The sequence below is a fragment of the Schistocerca piceifrons genome, chromosome 3 (genome assembly GCF_021461385.2).
Source record: "Schistocerca piceifrons isolate TAMUIC-IGC-003096 chromosome 3, iqSchPice1.1, whole genome shotgun sequence".
NCBI classification, from domain to species: domain Eukaryota; kingdom Metazoa; phylum Arthropoda; class Insecta; order Orthoptera; family Acrididae; genus Schistocerca; species Schistocerca piceifrons.
In genome coordinates this window covers 284,088,331-284,107,730 of record NC_060140.1, presented here as the reverse complement: position 1 = coordinate 284,107,730, position 19,400 = coordinate 284,088,331, and the positions used below count along the sequence as shown (strand labels likewise).

General features: G+C 42.9%; 1 protein-coding gene across 1 annotated transcript in view; it reads left to right on the top strand.

Moving 5' to 3' along the window:
* Positions 1 to 19,400, top strand: part of LOC124788592 (serine/threonine-protein kinase 17A-like) — a 405,621-nt gene that overhangs the window by 376,090 nt on the left and 10,131 nt on the right. The window contains exons 5-6 of the mRNA XM_047255862.1: positions 12,643 to 12,691; positions 16,064 to 16,243. Coding sequence (XP_047111818.1) covers positions 12,643 to 12,691; positions 16,064 to 16,243 — 229 coding nt within the window. The remainder of the gene's footprint in view (positions 1 to 12,642; positions 12,692 to 16,063; positions 16,244 to 19,400) is intronic.

Below are 19,400 nucleotides of genomic sequence, written 5' to 3'. Positions count from 1 at the left end.
TAGGCCAGTCACATACACACAGCGTTTACTCGAAAAACTAGCGCCTTCAATTAAAGCCTCACGACCCGTTGTCTTACTTGCTGATGAATCTCCCGGGCTGCTTCCTCGACTCGGGTAGGCGCGCCGGCCCTGGATCGAATCCGACCGGCGGATTAACGACGAGGGCCGTGTTCCGGCCGGCCTGGATGTCGTTTTTAGGCGGTTTTCCACATCCTGCTAGGTGAATACCGGCCTGGTTCCCAGGTTCCGCCACAGTTACACGGCTCACAGACATCTGAACACTTTCGCACTGTTCCATGGATTACACTCGACGCAGACAGTTGGGGTGGCGGCAGGAAGGGCATCCGGCCACCCCTTTAACATTAACGTGCCAAATACGATCAACAATGGCTGACACTGCATAACTGTGGGACAAGGCTCATGGAATAGAATTACGTCCAGAGCTGCATTGGGCATCTGCAGAGGTACTCCTGGTTACAGTGAGTCGGTCGACAAGACTCATCGGAACGAGGAACAACTCTGAAGTTGCCCAATGTGGCTCTGGACGAAACGTCAGGAACAAAAAAGTTTCATGCGCCACTACCATACAACCTGAAAAGTTTATCAATATCTAACTGTTTAGTTACGCACGGATAGGTAACGGGAAACTGTGGTGGGGCGCATACACAGCAAATGATAGCTACTTGACAGAATAGTCGTTAGCTCGTCAGAAAAATCATAAAAACCCTTCGACCGTCCTCTAATTATATTGCAACATGGGACATTACGGGGATGCCCCCCCTGTCATGTGCTTCACTCACAGTGGTATGGATGTAGCTGTACAATGTAGAAGTACAAATAATAACTGAACCACTTCTTTCAGGAGAGCAGAGTAGCCTTGCAAAAGACAAGTCTTGTAGCCACAGCGTGTTCCTAATGAACTAACAGATAAAAACAAGAGGGTATAATAATGCACCCAATACAGCGTAGACCACTAGCGAACTCAGTAATGATTCACAGCTGATAAGTATGTATGGGAATTGGATATAGCCCTAATCTCCTTCTCCTCCTCCTCCCCCCTCCCTTTGCCCATCTCATCCTCCCCTCCCCCCCCCCCCCCCAATCTCTGCCCACCTCCTTCCCCTACTTGTCTTACACTCTCTCTATCCATCTCTTCCTCCCTCATCTCTTCATCCATATCCTCCTTCCCTTCTTTATATTCGTTTCCTTCCCCCCTCTCTGTCGGTGTACTACTTCTCCCGCCCTCTGACCTAATTTATTGTTATTGCAAACCGAAACTTGATCGGGAATAGAAGTGAAAATGAATGGGTAAATTAGTAGGAATCATTAGTACATGGCGTATGAGAGAGACTTTACCAGCTGCTGGATCTGTGAGGATAGTAGCTTTAATGACAGTATTTCGCACAGTTTTAATGTGCAAACAGGCAGAATTACATAGTTAGCGATAAACACAACTTTCGTGTAATCGACTGTTTGATTGTATCCGAAAGCTAAATGTATATTTCGAATTGCCACGTTTGGATGTCTGTTTTGTCAACGTTCCAAGTCATTTTGCGTGTATGCTACAACTGGGGGAGTCAAACTCGACTCTGTTCTTTGTTCCGAAGTCATAATGGATTGTGCTTGAGAAATACTTATGCGATTTGCCTCCAAATTCTGTCTATGCTCTTCATCAGTCTCACTGACTCGACGATCAAGTAGATGACCTGCGTTGTGCGTACGCCTACAGATATTTCGACGCCTCACTGGTGACATTCTTTCCAAAGAAACAAATCACAAAATGAAATCAACTGAATGTTTGCAAGATAGCAAATTATCACGAACTGTCAAAATGGTTCAAATGGCTCTGAGCACTATGGGACTTAACATCGGAGGTCATCAGTACCCTAGAACTTAGAACTACTTAAACTTTCTCTGCCTCGTGATGACTGGATGTTGTGTGATGTCCTTAGGTTAGTTAGGTTTAAGTAGTTCTAAGTTCTAGGGGACTGATGACCATAGATGTTAAGTCCCATAGTGCTCAGAGCCACTACTTACACCTTACTAACCAAAAGACATCACACACATCCATGCCCGAGGCAGGATTCTAACCTGCGACCGTAGCGGTCACGCGTTTCAGAGATGAAGCGCCTAGAACCGCACGGCCACACCGGCCGGCTCACGAACTGTCATCAATTAAACCTTTGCAGTACACCAAAGATATGATCACCAGCGATAATACACTGAAATGTCGATTTTAACTTTATTCTTTTACGCGAAATATCAATATTCAGTGCTGAATTTGTTGTTGGTACGAAAACATGCGACAGCAGAGCTGTCAAACTGAACATCACATTTTTTTGTTTTGAAATCATGTGACAACACAACTTCAAACCGACCATCACATTTCTTTCATTGAGTAGTTCTCAAGTGATGATATTTTATACATGCGACAACTGATTTTTATTTGTATAGATATGAAGGTATTCGGCCAAATAGACAGACAACATCTGTGATGAAGAATGGACTCGTATTGGAAGATTATGTGTGTATAAATCTCAAAAATATCTGGTAAAATCTAAGTAAGCAAGGGACTACACAAGCGTCTATCAAAAATTGTCATTTATAACAAACAATAGGTTTTAACTATTTTGGCGATCAAATAGGTTATCTAGAAGATCAAGACATAAGTAAGGACATTAATAGTCCAATATACGTATTTGGGGCACTGTAAACAGAACTTCAAAAATAAGATGAGGGAAAAAACTAAAATTAATAATAAAATATGACTGTGAAAGGATGCACAAAATTATGAGAAATGAAAATATTAAAAAAACAATAAACGATACAGAGATAGTTGGAGCGATCCTGTGGAACGAATTTCAGAGCGGCGACTACCACTACAAGGCAAGAAACATGTACCATAAGGTACAAGAAATCTTGAAAGAGCCAAGAATAAATTGAATGAGTAAGGCTAACCCCCGTAGACAGAACAGGCATCACACCTAATCCCTGAAAGCGAAGAAATGAGACTTGTGATAGATAATCATGATGATGAAAGTAAGTGTAGATTATAACGTCTAATCCCTGAAAACGACGCAAGTGCTATTTGCTGCTGATGAGAGATGTAGATGTAGAGCAACTGTATAGCAACTGGGCGACAACGTTCACGATCGTGTATCGGCAGGCACAAATCTCGACTAAACAGGACACCTGCGAAGATTCGCATTTTAATAATCACAAAAGAATCTTCATTAAAGCACTCAAAATAGTGCGAATTACCACCAACTGCGCGTAGCATTTTATTGAGAGTGTAGATAACAACTTACATAACGGATTTGAGTCCTTCACGAGAAAGTACTAAACTGGATATGTCATGATTTGAAATGTGTTTAATGAATTAATTAATTAAATTAATAATGGAAATTCAAAGTGATAGCTAACATGTTTCACTTACCTTAAAATAACACCTGTTCTTCTAGCGATGCAGAGCATTTTCTTCATTTGTCGAGGCGTTCGATGTTGTAGCAATTACAAGCGGTGGGTCATTAAAACTTTATTCTCATTCTATAAGACTTGAAAAACTTTCCCGTATATTTCTTCAGATTTAAATGTAGCACGTGGAGTTTTCCATTCTATAATCTGCCTCCGATAATGGGGTGTGTTCAATATGTACGGGATGGTTCAAATGGCTCTGAGCACTATGGGACTTAACTTCTAAGGTCATCAGTCCCCTAACCTGAGGACATCACACTCATCCATGCCCGAGGCAGGATTCGAACCCGCGACCGTAGCGGTCGCGCGGTTCCAGACTGTGTACGGGATGGAAACAGAATCTCTTTATATATATGACCGCTTTTTTGTTAACGTAGCCATCTGATAGGGGATAAAAATCGTTCAAATGGTTCTAAGCACTATGGGACTTAACATTTGAGGTCATCAATCCCCTAGACTTTTTTTCTTTTTTTTTTTTTGGTCATCAGTCTACTGACTGGTTTGATGCGGCCCGCCACGAATTCCTTTCCTGTGCTAACCTCTTCATCTCTGAGTAGCACTTGCAAGCTACGTCCTCACTGATTTGCTTGACGTATTCCAATCTCTGTCTTCCTCTACAGTTTTTGCCCTCTACAGCTCCCTCTAGTACCATGGAAGTCACTCCCTGATGTCTTAGCAGATGTCCTATCATCCTGTCCCTTCTCCTGATCAGTGTTTTCCACATATTCCTTTCCTCTCCGATTCTGCGTAGAACCTCCTCATTCCTTACCTTATCAGTCCACCTAATTTTCAACATTCGTCTATAGCACCACATCTCAAATGCTTCGATTCTCTTCTGTTCCGGTTTTCCCACAGTCCATGTTTCACTACCATACAATGCTGTACTCCAGACGTACATCCTCAGAAATTTCTTCCTCAAATTAAGGCCGGTATTTGATATTAGTCGACTTCTCTTGACCAGAAATGCCTTTTTTGCCATAGCGAGTCTGCTTTTGATGTCCTCCTTGCTCCGTCCGTCATTGGTTATTTTACTGCCTAGGTAGCGGAATTCCTTAACTTCATTGACTTCGTGACCATCAATCCTGATGTTAAGTTTCTCGCTGTTCTCATTTCTACTACTTCTCATTACCTTCGTCTTTCTCAGATTTACCCTCAAACCATACTGTGTACTCATTAGACTGTTCATTCCGTTCAGCAGATCATTTAATTCTTCTTCACTTTCACTCAGGATAGCAATGTCATCAGCGAATCGTATCATTGATATCCTTTCACCTTGTATTTTAATTCCACTCCTGAACCTTTCTTTTATTTCCATCATTGCTTCCTCGATGTACAGATTGAAGAGTAGGGGCGAAAGGCTACAGCCTTGTCTTACACCCTTCTTAATACGAGCACTTCGCTCTTGATCGTCCACTCTTATTATTCCCTCTTGGTTGTTGTAGATATTGTATATGACCCGTCTCTCCCTATAGCTTACCCCTACTTTTTTCAGAATGTCGAACAGCTTGCACTATTTTATATTGTCGAACGCTTTTTCCAGGTCGACAAATCCTATGAAAGTGTCTTGATTTTTCTTTAGCCTTTCTTCCATTATTAGCCGTAACGTCAGAAATGCCTTTCTGGTCCCTTTACTTTTCCTAAAGCCAAACTGATCGTCACCTAGCGCATTCTCAATTTTCTTTTCCACTCTTCTGTATATTATTCTTGTAAACAAGTTAGATGCATGAGCTGTTAAGCTGATTGTGCGATAATTCTCGCACTTGTCACTCTTGCCGTCTTCGGAATTGTGTGGATGATGCTTTTCCGAAAGTCAGATGGTATATCGCCAGACTCATATATTCTACACACCAACGTGAATAGTCGTTTTGTTGCCACTTCCCCCAATGATTTTAGAAATTCTGATGGAATGTTATCTATCCCTTCTGCCTTATTTGACCGTAAGTCCTCCAAAGCTCTTTTAAATTCCGATTCTAATACTGGATCCCCTATCTCTTCTAAATCGACTCCTGTTTCTTCTTCTATCACATCAGACAAATCTTCACCCTCATAGAGGCTTTCAATGTATTCTTTCCACCTATCTGCTCTCTCCTCTGCATTTAACAGTGGAATTCCCGTTGCACTCTTAATTTTACCACCGTTGCTTTTAATGTCACCAAAGGTTGTTTTGACTTTCCTGTATGCTGAGTCTGTCCTTCCGCCAATCATATCTTTTTCGACGTCTTCACATTTTTCCTGCAGCCATTTCGTCTTAGCTTCCCTGCGCTTTCTATTTATTTCATTCCTCAGCGACTTACATTTCTGTATTCCTGATTTCCGTGAACATTTTTGTACTTCCTCCTTTCATCAATCAACTGAAGTATTTCTTCTGTTACCCATGGTTTCTTCGCAGCTACCTTCTTTGTACCTATGTTTTCCTTCCCAACTTCTGCGATGGCCCTTTTTAGAGATGTCCATTCCTCTTCAACTGTACTGCCTACTGCGCTATTCCTTATTGTTGTATCTATAGCGTTAGAGAACTTCAAACGTATCTCGTCATTCCTTAGTACTTCCGTATCCCACTTCTTTGCGTATTGATTCTTCCTGACTAATGTTTTGAACTTCAGCCTACTCTTCATCACTATTATATTGTGATCTGAGTCTAAATCTGCCCCTGGGTACGCCTTACAATCCAATATCTGATTTCGGAATCTCTGTCTGACCATGATGTAATCTAATTGAAATCTTCCCGTATCTCCCGGCCTTTTCCAAGTATACCTCCTCCACTTGTGATTCTTGAACAGGGTATTCGCTATTACTAGCTGAAACTTGTTACAGAACTCAATTAGTCTTTCTCCTCTTTCATTCCTTGTCCCAAGCCCATATTCTCCTGTAACCTTTTCTTCTACTCCTTCCCCTACAACTGCATTCCAGTCGCCCATAACTATTAGATTTTTGTCCCCCTTTACATACTGCATTACCCTTTCAATATCCTCATACACTTTCTCTATCTGTTCATCTTCAGCTTGCGACGTCGGCATGTATACCTGAACTATCGTTGTCGGTGTTGGTCTGCTGTCGATTCTGATTAGAACAACCCGGTCACTGAACCGTTCACAGTAACACACCCTCTGCCCTACCTTCCTATTCATAACGAATCCTATACCTGTTATACCATTTTCTGCTGCTGTTGATATTACCCGATACTCATCTGAACATAAATCCTTGTCTTCCTTCCACTTCACTTCACTGACCCCTACTATATCTAGATTGAGCCTTTGCATTTCCCTTTTCAGACTTTCTAGTTTCCCTACCACGTTCAAGCTTCTGACGTTCCACGCCCCGACTCGTAGAACGTTATCCTTTCGTTGATTATTCAGTCTTTTTCTCATGGTAACCACCCCCTTGGTAGTCCCCTCCCGGAGATCCGAATGGGGGACTATTCCGGAATCTTTTGCCAATGGAGAGATCATCATGACACTTCTTCAATTACAGGCCACATGTCCTGTGGATACACGTTACGTGTCTTTAACGCAGTGGTTTCCATTGCCTTCTGCATCCTCATGTCGTTGATCATTGCTGATTCTTCCGCCTTTAGGGGCAATTTCCCACCCCTAGGACAAGAGAGTGCCCTGAACCTCTATCCGCTCCTCCGCCTCTTTGACAAGGCCGTTGGCAGAATGAGGCTGACTTCTTATGCCGGAAATCTTCGGCCGCCAATGCTGATTATTTATCAAAATTTAGGCAGTGGCGGGGATCGAACCCGGGACTGAAGACATTTTGATTATGAATCAAAGACGCTACCCCTAGACCACGGGATGCTAGACTTAGAACTACTTAAACCTAACTAACCTAAAGACATCACACACATCCATACCCGAGGCAGGACTCGAACCTGCGACCGTAGCAGCAGCGCGGTTCCGGACTGAAGCGCCTAGAACCGCTCGGAACAGCGGCCGGCGATAGGGGATAACGTGACTAGAGATGGACGCCTGTTACGGAGTCTCTGCGCCAACTGTTGGACTGTATGCACAATCTTGCAACTCAACGGAGTAGCCGAAGCGAATTCGCGAGACTCGCCGATTTTCACGAGACACTCGAGTGTAGCTTTTAGTAATTTGCGCCCACCTCATTCATCGCTGTCCTACGTGGGCACTGGAAACCCCGTGCACCTATTACGTTAGGAGAGTATTGTCGGACTGTTTCGGGAAGATGTCACCTAGTAGCTATAGCCAAGCAGCGCAACCGGCGAATGCATCAGCATAAGCTGTGTGTTTATCAAACCATATAACAGTAACGTATCAAAGCCTGTCGTCGCAAGTAGCGTAGTAGCGAGTGGATTAACTGTAATACTGCATTTTTAAGCACGTATGATTTGGAATGTACGAGCAATTCAATGCGGCCTTGATTCTCTATCATCTATTGTCCTGCTGAATCACTCAAAGTTAAGCCGTACCATTTCGGCGACCGAGAATTAATTGAAATAAGTGAGATGTTAGATCTTTTAGAGAAGGGCTAAGCGATGGCAAACTCTCCAGTGGATGCAACTTTAATAGTAAAATTACCGAAGTGTTTGTGTGTGGTAGGCACAGTTAGGGTGTGTAGTATTGACAGCGAGCAATAAACTACTAAACTGGACTTCATTAACGGCCCTAATTTCGAAATTCCCCTATAATTTATTTAATTTAGATTAAATGTGAGTGCCAATAGCTTTTTTTATAATTTATGGGCTTTCGAGACTGCCCATGCAGCCATCTCAACATTGGGTACGACAGTGCGTAACGAGACTTCAGAACATTCATTATGGTCAAGCCGAGCCCCGCAGCTACAGCAATAGTTAAAGTTCATAATAGAACAATTTTTCTTTCAGGCAACAACAGCTTAGATTTTTAAGGAGCACTCTCTCTCTCCCTCCTTCCCACTCTCTCTCTCCTCTCGCTCTCTCTCTCTCTCTCTCTCTCTCTCTCTCTCTCTATCTCTCTGCGTGCGTGTGTGTGTGTGTGTGTGTGTGTGTGTGTGTGTGTGTGTGTGTGTTTTGCATATCTCCCTCTGACTTGCATAATGGCGTGAAACGACAGTACATACGAGTCGAGAGGTGCTTCAGCGACCATCTCCCATTCCTTGAGCACTCCTCTCAGACTCGTGAGGACTCTCCTCTCAGACTCGTGAGCGCTACTGAGAAAATAGTTGAAGGAGAAATAGTGGCACACGTTTCTAAAGCTAGTATTAAAGGTCGGTAAGAAAAGAGCTGAGACCGTATTCGTTCACATATTAACCAGCTACCCTCTTCACGAGATGTACCAGCAGACAATCGTCGTATTTTGATCGCCATAACGTAAGCTTGGATTTGAACGATCTTACGTGAACACTTGTCAGAATGTTTTGCGATGTTTAAGTACAGAAAATTACGAAAAATATTAGAATTATATGCGCAAACACTAGCAGATCAAAGTTCACAGACGAGTGATGAACAAGTCTGTATTGATGTGCAGCTTACTATGAAAGACCACTCTAGCGCTCGCTATCAGTAATTCATGGTCTCCATTATAGCCAAGTCCGCAATACACGAACAACAAGTTCAATGACTCATGTGACGTAGAGAAGCATTTCAGCTCGCGATGGCTTCACAAAATACCAACTATTTACCCTTACTGTTGGTGTAATTTTATTCTGAAAAGTTAATTACATATTCCGGTTACTTTTAACCACATACTGTTCGCTTCTGTCCGAGAAGTGTTTTGATGCAGCCCCCCACGCTAGTCCAACCTAGGAAGATCTATTCATCTCCGTATAACTAGTGCAACATGCAACCGTTTGAGCCTGCTTACTGTATTGATGCCTTGGTTGATGCATAAGTTAACTGATACCCCAGGATGTGTCCTATCAACCTATCTGTTACTTTACCAGGGTTGTCCATAAAGCCCTTTTCTTGACGATTCGATTGAGTACTTCTTCATTGGTTATCCGTTCTCCTCTTCTTATCTGTAGTAGTGTTCCGTTACATCACATTTTAAAAACTGATTAAAACATTTTTCTACATTGTTTATTCTTCATCTTTCACTTCAAACACACTCCAATCATATACATTCATAAAACACAAACATTTGTCTGTTTCCGAAAAGGTTTTCTCACTATATACAATCTACATTTTATATCTTCTTTACTTCTACCGTCATAAGCTGTTTTTCTGCCTAATTACCAAAACTCATCTACTAAACATTATTTATTCGTCGGAGACTATGTAGAGTTTTTTAATAATATTTCCGCTATTTCACTGTACATTTTAATATTCATTTATTTCACACTAACACGATTTCAGCTTTATAGCCATTACCAAGTACAAATAGCCGTTATCACGTACAAAGCTGAAAGACATCAAAATGTCGCATATGTCTAAATGACAAATGATCGTAGAAATATTACAACGTATATCTGGCCGTCACATTACAGTGTATCAATATTAACTGACAATAGCCAGTGCAGCTGACACCGTCGCCAGGACAAACATTTTATCACACTGTGTTTTGTGTATGATGCATACCACAGCACGGTTTAGGCCGCCATAAACACAACAAAATATGATGAAGTGTCTCTCCTGTCCATAATGTCAGTTCTAGTTTGTTAGTTTCTTGTTCCTTGGATAATTTTGCACGATAAATCACAATAATGTTGAACGAACTATTTTGCGTCCACAGAGCAAATTAATTGTGACTGTGTTTAATACTGAATATTTCTACGTTTTTTTTTTTTTTTTGCTTTTTATTTATTTTTTATACATATGTGAATCAGTAATTCCTGCCCATCACCTTTTACACATTACTATAACAGACACTCTTCTACGGAATATAAGGAGCTGTCAAGAAGAAACTTTTTCAGTTTGTTTTAAAATTTTACTTCTTGTCAGTCAGACATTTTATACCACTGGGTAAGTGATCAAAACTTTTTGTTGCAGCATTGTACACCCCTTTTTATGCTATGGATGACTTTCATGTGGAGTAGTGAATGAAATTTTTCCTCCATCATTGTAATTATATGCATTATTGTCACTTTTAAACTGTAGTGAATTATTTACAACAAACTTCATGAGGGAATAAATACAGTTTGAAGCAGCAGCCAGAAAACCCAACTCCTTAAACAGATATCTACAAGATGACAGTGGGTGAGCACCACATTTTATTCTTACAGCACGTTTCTCAGCAACGAATACTTTCTTTCCTAAAGATGAGTTACCCCAGAACATCATTCCATACGCAAAATACCGCAACTTGCTGATTTGTCTCTCCCCAGGATTTGTAATGATTCTAAATGCAAATGTGGCTGAACTAAGTTCTCTTAGGAGTTTCAAAATTTGCTCTTTCCAGTTTAAATTCTCATCAATTTGGACACCTAAGAATTTGAAATTTTCAACCTATTATTATTTCCTTTCCAGGCGTTACAAATATCATTGGTGTAATATCTCTGGACGAGAAGAACTGAATATGTTGTGTCTTTTTAAATTGAGGATGAGACCATTTATAGAAAACCAGTAAATGATACTTTTAAGAACATCGTTTATTTTTTCTTCTGTTCGTATTGACATCCTACAATGCGACGACTGGTATATATAGCGAGATATATGTTGTGATATTTCGAAGATCACTTGTCATTTTGGAAATGTCGGACATTTTTCTGTCTCTCACCTTTGCACTTCACAATGGCTACAAAGCTGAAATCGCGATTGTATTGTATTGTATGTTAACCTGAGGCCTAGAAACGACGGAGAGGCTCCATCCCCACCGCAGCAGCAGTGGTCCACAACCCCACGACGACTCCGCAGTCCACTTCACCCCTCCGCCGCCCCACACCGAACCCAGGGTTATTATGCGGTTCGGCCCCCGGTGGACCCCCCAGGGAACGTCTCACACCAGACGAGTGTAACCCTTATGTTTGCTTGGTAGAGTAATGGTGGTGTACGCGTACGTGGAGATCTTGTTTGCGCAGCAATCGCCGACATAGTGTAACTGAGGCGGAATAAGGAGAACCAGCCCGCATTCGCCGAGGCAGATGGAAAACCGCCTAAAAACCATCCACAGACTGGCCGGTTCACCGGACCTCAACACAAATCCACCGGGCGGATTCGTACCGGGGACCAGGCGCTCCTTCCCGCCCGGAAAGCCGTGGGTTAGGCCGCACGGACAACCGGGCGGGTGAAATCGCGATATAATGAAATAAATTAATGTTAAAAGATACAATCAATCGGCTGAAATTTCATTAAAAAACTCGTCTCCTAATTTGGGGTTCTCAGTTCCTAATTTAATTCCGTTAGCTTCAGCTGAATTAATTCGACTACACTCAGCGATGACAAACGATTATAATGTAGTGAGTTTTATCCACTTGATATCTTGTGCATCAGTTGCAGCGTAAAATGAATATGTTTTACCACAAAACAGACGTTTAAGACCTGAAGATGACAGCAAAGACTGTTTAAACGTATTGTCTTGAATTTTAAAAAATATATTTTTTGCGATCTTGTCTTTTGAACGGTTTTTAACAATTAAAACAGATCGCCCTTCAATACTCTCATAATGAGAAAAATCAGTCGACTACACTCCATTACCCTTGTTTTGCTTTTATTGACCTTTATATCTCGAGTTGTAAAAGGCTGTCTGAATCACAAATAATGCAAAATTGATGTTTACTTACTATTCGTTTATAGTGTCATACTGCCCAGAAATTCAGCTTAGCAGATTCAGAAGGATGTGGGTTGCAGTAGGTACTGGGAGATGAAGAAGCTTGCACAGGACAGAGTAACATGGAGAGTTGCATCAAACCAGTCTCAGGACTGAAGACCACAACAACAGCCGGCCAAAGTGGCCGTGCGGTTAAAGGCGCTGCAGTCTGGAACCGCAAGACCGCTACGGTCGCAGGTTCGAATCCTGCCTCGGGCATGGATGTTTGTGATGTCCTTAGGTTAGTTAGGTTTAGCTAGTTCTAAGTTCTAGGGGACTAATGACCTCAGCAGTTGAGTCCCATAGTCCTCAGAGCCATTTGAACCATTTGAGCCAGCCACCACAACAACAACAACAATTTATGTTACATAGCAACTAGTCTTCTTCATAGAAAATACCTCAGTAAATCAATTGAGCTGTATAGTTTAATGAGGATAATCAACGCTTCATGTAGTAATGCTGCAATGCTTTACTTCTGTTACAGCTCCTGAAATCCTTCACTATGAGCCGATCACACTCGCTGCGGATATGTGGTAAGTTTAGAATCTCTAAAAAGACTTTGTTTAGTACTCTGTGACACTGAAGTTAAAAGCACATAATCTCTTGCAAGTGTCTCTTTTCAACATCTTGTGCCCTAAAAATAAGCAACACAGTTATCCCAAGACTTGCCAGAGACTATCTCACCAAAAGTATCCACACTCCTGTTTTCAGACATTAATATGATTTGTGTCCACCCTTCGACTTCAGATTTGCTTGAGGCACTTTCAACGAGGTATCTGAATGTTTGTGGTGAAACAGCAGCGCATTCTTTCTCAAGAGCCGAAACCAGAAAAAGGTAATCATTTTGGACGCAGAGGTCTGGAACGAAGTCGACGTTGTACCTCATCCCAATTGTGTTCCACTGGATTCTTGTAGGGACCCTGGAAAGGCCAGACCATTTCAGGAATGTTCTTGACCGCAAATAGTTCCCTCATAGATGCTGCTTTATAGCATGCTGCATTGTCATGCTGATGCTATCATCGTCTCCTGAGTGTTTCCCTAGCTTACGCAGTACACGATGGTGTAAAATGTCTTCATATTCTTCCGCATGTAATGTTTTCTTAAAAGCAACAAGAGGACCACACCCTAACCACGAAAAACACAACCCCATACTAACACCACCCCGTCCGTGTCAGCCCCTAGTAGCTGCGTGGTCAGCGCAACGGACTGGCCCGGGTTCGATTCCCGGCTGGGTCGGAGATTTTCTCCGTTCAGGGACTGGGTGTTGTGTTGTCCTTATCATTATCATTTCATCCCCATCGACATGGAAGTCACCGAAGTGGCGTAAACTCGAAAGACTTGCACCAGGCGAACGGTCTACCCGACGGGAGGCCCTAGCCACACAGCATTTACGTTTTATTTACCCGTCCATACTTCAGTGTTGGCACTACACCTGACGACAGGTAACGACTTCAGGCATTCGGCAAACCCAAATCCTTCCATTTGATTGGCAGAGGATAAAGGGTAATTTATCACTCCAAATAACTAGTTTCTAGTCATCCACTGTCCAATGGTGTTACTCTTTACACCACTTCAAGCGTCGTTTAGCGCAGACTACAGAAATTTGTGGCTTATGATGAGTTGCTCGACCACTGTCCACCATTCTTTTTCAGTCCCTATGCACAGTCATTGTTATAGATGGACTGTTGGTAGAACAATGGAACTCACGAGTGATTCCTTCCACTGGTTTCACATGACTTTTTACAAACACCTTCCGCAGTGCTTGACGGTCGCTGTCCTCCAGCACATGAGGAGTGCCTGGTGTGGGTTACACTGATGTTGATCCTTCGCGTTTCCACTTCACAGTCACATCACCAACGGTCGACTTGGTCAGCTTTGGAAATGTTGATATATTACTCAGGTGACATCCAATGATTAGTCCTCATTCGAAATCACTGCTTACTGCTGAAAACATACTTCCTTATACAGGGTGGTCCATTGATAGTGGCCGGGTCAAATATCTCACGAAATAAGCATCAAACGAAAACACTACAAAGAACGAAACTCGTCTAGCTTGAAGGAGGAAACCAGATGGCGCTATCGTTGACCGGCTAGATGGCGTTGACATAGGTCAAACGGATATCAAATGCGTTTTTTTTTTAAACAGGAACCCCCATTTTTATTACATATTCGTGTAGTACGTAAAGAAATATGAAAGTTTTAGTTGGACCACTTTCTTCGCTTTGTGATAGATGGCGCTGTAATAGTCACAAACGTATAAGTACGTGGCATCACGTAACATTCCGCCAGTGCTGACGGTATTTGCTTCATGATACATTACCCGTGTTAAAATGAACTGTTTACCAATTGCGGAAAAGGTCGATATCGTGTTGATGTATAGCTATTGTGATCAAAACGCCCAACGGGCGAGTGCTATGTATGCTGCTTGGTATCCTGGACGACATCATCCAAGTGTCCGGACCGTCCGCCGGATGGTTACCTTATTTAAGGAAACAGGAAGTGTTCAGCCACATGTGAAACGTCAACCACGACCTGCAACAAATGATGATGCCCACGTAGGTGTTTTAGCTGCTGTCGCGGCTAATCCGCACATCAGTAGCAGACAAATTGCGCGAGAATCGGGAATCTCTAAAACGTCGGTGTTGAGAATGCTACATCAACTTCTATTGCACCCGTACCATATTTCTATGCACCAGGAATTGCATGGCGACGACTTTGAACGTCGTGTACAGTTCTACCACTGGGCACAAGAGAAATCACGGGACTACGACAGATTTTTTGCACGTGTTCTATTTAGCGACGAAGCGTCATTCACCAACAGCGGTAACGTAAACCGGCATAATATGAACTACTGGGCAACGGAAAATCCACGATGGCTGCGACAAGTGGAGCATCAGCGACATTGGCGGGTTAAATGTATGGTGCGGCATTATGGGAGGAAGGATAATTGACCCCCATTTTATCGATGGCAATTCAAATGGTGCAATGTATGCTGATTTCCTACGTAATGTTCTACCGACGTTACTACAAGATGTTTCACTGCATGACGGATGTCCGGTACATAGCTCGCGTGCGGTTGAAGCGGTATTGAATAGCATATTTCATGACAGGTGGATTGGTCGTCGAAGCACCATACCATGGCCCGCACGTTCACCGGATGTGACGTCCCCGGATTTCTTTCTGTGGGGAAAGTTGAAGGTTATTTGCTATCGTGATCCACCGACAACGCCTGACAACATGCGTCGCTGTTGAGAGGAATGTCGTTACACGTATTGCCAAATGCATTGAGGGTTGACGGACATCATTTTGAGCATTTATTGCATTCATGTGGTATTTATAGGTAATCACGCTGTAACAGCATGCGATCTCAGATATGATGGGTTCAAAAAGGTACATGTATCACATTGGAAGAACCGAAATAAAATGTTCAAACGTACCTACGTTCTGTATTTTAATTTAAAAACCTACCTGTTACCAACTGTTCGTCTAAAATTGTGAGCCATATGTTTGTGACCATTACAGCGCCATCTATCACAAAGCGAAAAAAGTGGTCCAACTAAAACATCCATGTTTCTTTACGTACTACATGAATATGTAATAGAAAATGAGGGTTCCTATTTAAAGAAACGGAGGTGGTATCGGTTTCACCTATGGCAGCGCCATCTAGCGGGCCAACAATAGCGCCATCTGGTTTCCCCTTCAAACTAGATAAGTTTTGTTCTTTGTAGTTTTTTCGTTTGACGCTTATTTCGCGAGATATTTGGCCCGGTCGTGATCAGTGGTATACTGGCGGATCCATCTCTCGTGACATCTAGTGGTCAATTTCGCATTACATAGGGGAGTCAGGATACTTTCATTCAGATTAGCAGCTATTGCCTGCTGCATGAAATGATGTTTGCCGACAGGTCGCTAGGAGTAACGACTTACGTGCTGCTGACGGGCTTCTCGCCGTTCGGCGGTGAAACAGACCAGGAGACTTTCTGCAACATCTCCGGCGCGCAGCTCGACTTCCCGGAGGAGCTGTTCGAGGATGTGTCGGAGGCGGCGCAGGACTTCATCCGCAGGCTTCTCGTGCGGGATCCCAGGTGAGTCCTGACCTGCTACTCAGCCGCAGTGCGAAACACAGTGAAGACGGCGCCCGTACTGCGATAACACACCGAGTACCTACTACGCTTTAACAACAGTCGTGAGTAATGGCACGAGACTGAATCCCACAAAGTTTTGGAAGCTAATTATGGATATTTCCTCAGTATTTTGGTACAAGGGGGCACGTGGTCTCTGATGGCTCGTTCCAGAGTACTCGTAATAATGTAATTATGAGTTTTTGATTTGTTACCACAGTTATCTTCATTTCTCTGAAAATACCTTCACAATATTGAATTAGCCTGTAATCTGCAACCACGAAAACGTACACCGCAAAACGCGAAGTAATGCGACAACCCTGTAACGAATCACATGCACTTTTATCACAGTATGTTCAATCAGTTATGCCAGCGTACAGTGCAGCACGTAAAAAAAGCAAAACTGTTCTTTCACACGTACTATTCAAATTGTCGACCGCCATGATCAGGGCAGAATGTACAGTGACTGTTAACCTACAATTGAACTTACATTTAATAAATGCTTACCGGAGTTTAAATGGCTCTAATCACTATGGGACTTAACATCTGAAGTCATCAGTCCCCTAGACTCAGAACTACTTAAACCTAACTAACCTGAGGACATCACACACATCCGTGACCGACACAGGATTCGAACCTGCGACCGTAGCAGCAGCGCGGTTCCGGACTGAAGCGCTTAGAACCTTTCGTCCACAGCGACCGGCCCAAATGCTTAACGAAACTCTTGCCGCCTCATATTTGTCAATCACGGGATTTCGACGATTTTAAAAGGCCCTTGGATATTTTAGTTGGCCGAATTACGTCATGGAGACGTCATAGACGTCACGGAACTTCCGTATGCTACTAGAGATTATGTCGATGTCTCTGAATGAAGAACATTGGTAGCGATGCTGACTTCATTAGATGGTGCACGTCACAAATGATTTCTGTGTTGACTTTCATCATTAAGTGATCGTTTCTGTGCACCGTTAACGATCTATCCGCTCCCTCGGTTGTTTTTACACGGCCTGATCTCAATGACTTCTTTAACGACAGGGGCCCATGTAGGCAGATGCATGGAATAATATTTCCGTTCTATCAAACGTAATTTCGTTTGTTCGTTCTTAAAGTTATGTTCGGCAACAGCACATTTGTCGAAATCGCGATATTTAATGTGACGTCAGTGATCTATGCGGCGTCCTGAAATCGTACTGGATGACCAGTGAAACTACTATGACATTCAAGAGGTATTATATAGATTCCAGGAACGACGAGACAAAGATGGTCTTTTACTGACCACAGCATTCCTTTAATTTTTTTGCATGCTCGGAAATTGGATTAAATACCGTGTCTTCCCATGGTTCTGCCTATTTCATTTGATGTAGCACCGCAGAAAGGAAGGAATGCTACCGTCTGATCATCTTCCGATGCCTGAGTTTCTCTGTGTTTTTGATTCTTACAGATGGATAACTTAATGTCTCGATCGGTACAGCCGCTCTTCCGGAACACGTTTCTTAGGTATCTGATCTCAGAATTCAGATATCTTATCACAGAGAGTCTCAGATCTTTGTATTAGCGTATTTAAAACCGCTTTCTCATGTCGCCGCGAGAAACTTTCTTGTCGTACAACTAATACTGTTGGAAAAACCAATATGAGACAGAACCGAGCAGTGCTGATTGCGAGATTAAGTATTAACCTGTTAAGTGGGCAGCTGGCGTGCCTCTTCCTCAATGGTCAGTGGGAAATACTGTATGCGCCTGCGCGCCCTGGTGCCATGGTGCTGTGTGCTTGTCTCACACTTAAAAGCTTTCCTTCGTGTTCTCTTTTTTGTATTTCAGTTGATATTGGATGGGAATGAATAACGTATATAACAGAAGTTCCCAGTTTTCGAATTATTGCATTAGTAAATAACGCAGAATAGAGGTACGTTACGTATTCGGCCAGTTTCGGAAAAAATATTGTCCTTTAAAAATTTTCGTGTGACTTAGGAAAGCAAAATTATCAAAACTTTTTGAGGTCTCCTTTTCAGCTACTTGAATACCAATATACAACACACAGTTGCTTCAGACGTTAGTGTCCTTGATTATCATTAGTTCATTCCTTTACATTCAGCATATTCCGTTGAATTATTGCAAGAACATGGCTTTCATGCCTTTGCTTTCGTTTGATTTCTTATGGGCATTTACCAGTGTAACTTCATTTCACGGAAAATATCTGCATTTAACAGCACGAATGTCGACTGTATGCGCCGTGTATCTCGTTTCGAATCGCACTTGCTCCACTCCCTCACGGCACTAGCAACAAACAAAAATGATGCTCGTTGTACTCTTAACCCTTCAAGTGGGCATGACGGATACATCCGTCCACGCTCTGCTAATTTACAGTGGGCTGGCCTGATATGTCCGTCCACCGCGTTCTATGGGTAGTAGCTAGTGAGAATGACGAGTTATCGGTCTGCCGTTGAAATTGTGGTGTTTGAGCTTCGTCCACCAGATCACAAGCTCTCTTCAGTCAACATAGTGTATTCTGGGCTAGTTATAACATTTTCCACCCAATCGCGCGTCGACAGTATGCGTCCTGTGAAGCAGCCGCAAAAGCGCGCATTTTTCGTCTGTGTTTACCGCTGCGTTAGAGAGTGATGTCCTGTAATGGCGAAAAGAAGTCGTGTAACAGATTCGGAGATAGAGAGGCTGCTTTTAGAAACTGACGATAATTTCAGTGACAGTTTTGAAAGTTTTCAAGATATGGATGTTGAGACTACTAAAACTGACTTCGATTGACAAACATCCGACCGAAGTGGCTTCCACCAACCCCCCCCCCCCTCCCGGATGATGGCTTCTCTCCCTCCATTTATGCCCCCTATCAACTCTGATCCTCAGCTCCCCCTCCCTCCCCCCATCCTTTTCCTGGGCTCTCCCCCCCCCCCAACCCCTTCCATCCTCTTCTTCCCTGCCTCTCCTCTCTTTGACTCCCTTCTCTCCCCCGAGTCCTTTTGCTTTCCCCTCCACTGCCTTCCCCACTCCTTCTCGCGTCCGTTCCCCCCTTTTCTTTTCCACTCCTCCCCCTCTTTCCCCATCTCCACCGTGTCGCCTCTATAGTGCTGTTTTCAGTGATGTTCAGTGTTGTGCGTCCCCTGTCAGT